The sequence below is a fragment of the Tauraco erythrolophus genome, chromosome 2, assembly GCF_009769465.1.
Source record: "Tauraco erythrolophus isolate bTauEry1 chromosome 2, bTauEry1.pri, whole genome shotgun sequence".
Lineage (NCBI taxonomy): Eukaryota > Metazoa > Chordata > Aves > Musophagiformes > Musophagidae > Tauraco > Tauraco erythrolophus.
In genome coordinates, this window is record NC_141466.1 from 96,003,537 (window position 1) to 96,008,626 (window position 5,090).

Here is a 5,090-nt window from a genome sequence, read left to right on the forward strand (position 1 = left end):
GCCCCAGGCGCGGCACAGGGAGCAGCGCTTGCCGCCGCCGGCGGGAAGAGGGAGCGGGGCGGGGCGGGGCAGGGCGACGCTGCCGGCCGGGAGCCGCCGCGCAACTGTTGCCGGGTGGAAACACCGCAACGGGAAATCTTTCCACGGTAAAGGTGTGCCCTGGCAGCGTTTCGTATATTTTGAAATCAGATCCCAGCTCTCGGTTGCCCCACCCAGGACGCATTCCTTAACAGAGAAAGGGAAAAAAAAAACCACCCACAAAAACCCCAAACCAAAACGCAAACCACAAAACCAAAGGAGCGGCCCCGCCCACCGCCAGTCGGATGTCGGTATCGCCGCTTTCCACACGCCCTGCTCCCTCCGCAGACGGGTGCCGCCTCCTCCCCCTCCCCCCGAGTACCGCACCCTCCCACGGCCGGCACGGCAGGAGCCGCGCAGGTGACTGCGGCTCCCGGCAGCAGGCGGGGCACGGGAGCTGCCCCCGCGGCCCTTCTCCCCTCCTCTCCCGCACCCCGCCCCGGGGATCCGGGAGGGTCTCCCCGCAGCCCCACCCCAGGGCGCTGTGTGATTTCAACCCCCGCTTCCGGCGGGGCACTGGTGTCAGGAACTCCGCCCGCAGCCCGACGGGAACCGCGGAGCGCGTTGTACGGCAGCGGGATGGGCGTGACGCAGCGCCCTGCGCCGGGGGAGGCCCCGCCCCGCCCCGCTCCGGCGGGGGGGGAGGGCCCGGCCCGGCCCCGGCCCGGCCCCGCCCCGCGGTGCGGCGGAGCGGGCGGCGCTGGCGGTGGTTGGGGCGCTCCCCTCCGCCCGCGCGGCTCGGCCGTTAGAGCGGGGCGGCTCTCGCGAGAGGCGGCGCCATGGGGGTGCACGGCGTCAAGGCGGTGTTCTTCGACTTGGACAACACGCTGGTGGACACGGCGGCGGCCGGGCGGCGCGCCATCGAGGAGGTACCGCCCTTGTCCCCTCACGACCCTCCGACACGGGGCCTGCGGCCACCGCACCCCACCCCCGCTCCCATCCCGGCCCGGCGGTCGCGGCGCCGCGCGTCTCCCGCTCCCCTCCCCTCCCCTCCCGGCCTCACCGGCACCGGCACGCAGCCGGAGGCCCCTCGGGGGCCGTTAACGGGTGCGGTGCGGTGCTGGGAGTGAGGGCAGCGCGCAGACCAGGGCCTCTGTCTGCTCCAGGTGATAAACGCCCTGCAGTCCAAGCACCACTACGCCGAGGGAGAAGCTCGTGTCATTTGCGACAAGGTCCAGGCCAAGCTTCTCAAGGAGTGTCACGATCCCGCCAAGATGTGCATCACCGACCTGCGGATTTCGCACTGGGAGGAGGCGATCCAAGAGACGATCGGGGGGGAGGCGAACCGAAACCTGGCCGCCGAGTGCTATTTCCTGTGGAAAACGACCCGCCTCCAGCACCTCACCCTGGCCGAGGACACGCGGGGCATGCTCACCGAGCTGCGGAAGGGGGTCCGCCTGCTGCTCCTGACCAATGGCGACAAGCAGACGCAGAGGGAGAAGATCGAAGCGTGCGCCTGCCAGCCCTACTTCGATGCCATCGTGGTGGGAGGAGAGCAGAAAGAAGAGAAGCCGGCGCCATCCATCTTTCATTACTGTTGCGATCTCCTGGGGGTGCAGCCCGCAGAGTGTGTTATGGTTGGTGACTCTTTAGATACAGATATTCAAGGAGGCCTGAATGCTGGCTTGAAAGCAACTGTCTGGTTGAACAAAGCGATGACTACCCCAGTAGATACCTCCCCAGTACCTCATTATATTATTTCTTCTGTTCTGGATCTTCCAGCAGTTTTACAGAAGATGGAGCACAAAATTAATGCTAAGTTAGGAACTGACCATATGGCTAGTAATGAAGCACATTAATGGTTCCGGCATACAATCAGAGATGTGCTGAGCTGTTAGGTGACTCGCGCTCTTTTAAAAAATTTAACCCTAGGATTTTGAAGTCATGGATGGTATGCTTTCTTAAAACAGCAGGTGGATGAATAAGAGCACAGTTGTCAGTCAAAACAGGATAGGAACAAAGAATTAGATTAGTTTAAAAGATGCAAGTGCAGTTAATTTAAAACAGGTGCCTCTGGAAATTGTTTTGACAGACTGTGGCTAAAGTCTATCTGTCTCTGACCTAAGTTGCCAGTCTCATGTTTTTACAGTGGAAAAGAAAATTTGAATGTTTTGATCTTTCACATGGTTTGCTGACTTGCAAGTTAGCAGAAGCTTCAGTTCAAACCTTGTTTGCAGTGTGTAAAGGAAGGTGAGAAAGTGTGGTATAATCTGGTAAATCTTCACAGTTGGTCTGCAGTTTATCTTATTTATTGACAGAATTTATTATGTATCAGACCATTAGAAAATGTTCTTCTGCCTTTGATCTTTTTTCAAGTTTTCAAGTTTTAGAATTTTTTCCAGACTTTGCAGTGACTTCTTTTATGGAATCTGTACCTCTTGCCAAAAGTACTTAAATGTACATTAAAAATTTGCATTTGTCTGGGGGACCATTTGTCAGAGGGACTTGATGAATAAGTTTTTACAATATATTATCTTGGTGCTTATGCAGATATGCTGTATACTTGTAATTCAAATATGATTTTTGTTGGAATGTAACTGATAAAACAGATGTTTTCAATGGTCTTCTTACTGTACTGTCAGACTTTTTAAAAGCTACTATTATTGTTCTGTCTGATTTTTATTAGTGAATTTTGATCAGACTTTTTGGAGAAACTATTCTTGGTCTTGCTCAGGTGTGTGACTACTCAGATTGAACTGCAGGATCAGTGTTTTTTTTGACTGTTTTAATGGCACTGCTATACAATCCCTCCTTACTCCAGTTTTTACATGTATTTCATGTGATTTACTCTGGAGAAAATATGAGCTAGTTGTTTGTAAATGGCTTTCCTGACTCTCTTCCGGGAAATTGGAAAATGATGTTTTATGTGTTACAGTACTGTGTACAACTTTATAATATATATGTGCTATTTCCACTAGATGTAGGAGATAGCTCTCTAAAACACTTAAGACTTATCTTTCCCAGATCATTATCTTAATAATTTATTTTTTCTGTACTTCATATTCTTAATATATGATGGGAAAGTATTCATACATTAAATGGTAATGTAAACACTTGTTGGAAAACCTGTGTTTTTAAAACCTTATTTGTTATATATACATTGAGCTGAATATCTTACCATATATGAGCAATCAAATTTTATATTTTAGAATAAATCCGTGCCATATCTTTCTAGAACAGGGATACTGAGGTGCTGGCAGAAGAGTGTCTGGCATATGGGCAGCAATAAAAATCAGCAAAAAGTACAGAAATCTACCAGGAAATGGATGTGTAGAGGAATCCTGTGTACAAGAAGAGTTCCTGTGTTTAACTTGACATGAATTTAAGTCAATGTAGTTCATCTGCACAGGATGACAGATTCAATTTAGAAGAGGCTATTACTGATTGGGTTAAATTACGTGGCAAAGAGTTCAGGTTGCATCAAAATACGTTACTCCTACATTAAGGCGGAGGTGGAGAAAATGCTCATTAAAGTTTGAACCCGTTTCATCCAGTTGTCCCTTAAAAAAGGTGAATCAGTCCAGGTTCTTCATGTTATCCAGCCATTGATTCCATGGGGATCAATGAAGAGAACAGCGGCAGGCCCCACTGGTTCCTGTGAGGAAACGGGCATAAGCGAAAAATAATCCAACTGCAGTGCCGTGGTCCGTTGCCGCATGTAACGTAAGCCAGTGGGACTGACTTGACACAGTTGTGTGCTGAAGGAAGAGCCCTAAGTTAAGATCTTGTTTTGCATTTCGAGGAGCATGGAAACAGTCAGTGGTTTAGCTGAGGAGCAGAACGTTGCTAGTAGCCTTCCTTATTACCAAGGATTGAGGGAAAAATAATAAAGATCATTGAGCCTGTGGCGAATATTGTGTAAAACCAGAAATGTATCCAAAAGGCCGGATGGATCCTTGAACAGATAATGGATTCGAAGTAATCTGTTTCAACCATGCTGTCCGATACAAAAGCAACAACTTTATTTACAACAGCATCCCAAAGGAGCTGCAGTATAACTCTGCGTTGTTTGCACGGCGTCAGGGTATTGGAACTTAGGTCAGAACGAGGTTTCTGATACAGCTGAGGTTTAAAATAACAAACAGTAATAATTCACAATTCTGTCTGCGGGCTTGAAGGATATATATGCGCCAGCTTACCATTTTTTAACGTAAGTTGAGGCTCGTGTTCTCTTGCCACTGCATCATTCTGAAGTGGGATGCTGAGCCTGCTTATTCTGTAAAGGGTCTCTTGTTTTAGAAGAGACTGCTCTTTGTTTTGCATGTGGCCAGTCGTATTCTTAAATCTATGAATCTATGAAAAAAACACTGTAACTCAACACTCAGGTGATCCTGTGGTCTGTAGAGGCTACATCCAAGTGTATTTTTTCCATTGCTGAGTTCTGTACCAGGCTGGATGTGACTACCAGTGTTCGGAGAGGGTAACAGTGTTACAAAGCTTCTATAAAATAAGAAGAAACAACAGAAGTGGTTTCTCTATCTAGGGCTCTTAGAAGCAGTTACCCAATAAAATGGATTAGGTATCTGGAGTATCTCAAATACTCGGTGTTTTTCTCGGATGGAGCTCTTACAGAAAGCCTAATGAAAAATAATTATGTTTAACGAAATTGAAACATAAATGTAGCGATGGGATGATTTTCACATCAGAAGCAGGAATAGGTCAATAAAACAGTCTACATTCAGTTCCAGTTAAGTTCTGGTTTTGCTTAGTGTTTATGCTCTACTAGCTAAGTTGTCTAGTTTAAATGATATTGCCAAAACACACTAAATAAAAAGAAAAAGAAATTCCATCTATATTTTTTAAAAACATTTTTTTTCAGATAAATATTACCTTCTGAGGTTAATCTACAGTAACTTTGACTTTAGTGAAATGAACTGAAACAATAGTTTAATACCAACTGTATTTTAATTCTTGATTTAAAATAACCCATGTACTAGTCTAATAAAAGTATTTTGTTTATAAAACATTTATTTTAATGCTCTGTATTACTGTGGATAACTATGTTTGTCATC

General features: G+C 47.4%; 1 protein-coding gene across 1 annotated transcript; it reads left to right on the plus strand.

The window, feature by feature from the left end:
- Window positions 1–854: 854 nt before the first annotated feature.
- Window positions 855–4,793, plus strand: NANP (N-acetylneuraminic acid phosphatase). The gene is made up of 2 exons (XM_086628117.1): window positions 855–947; window positions 1,185–4,793. Exons 1-2 carry the CDS (start codon window positions 858–860, stop codon window positions 1,875–1,877), a joined length of 783 nt encoding a protein of 260 aa, XP_086484243.1. The 5' UTR covers window positions 855–857; the 3' UTR covers window positions 1,878–4,793.
- Window positions 4,794–5,090: the final 297 nt, after the last annotated feature.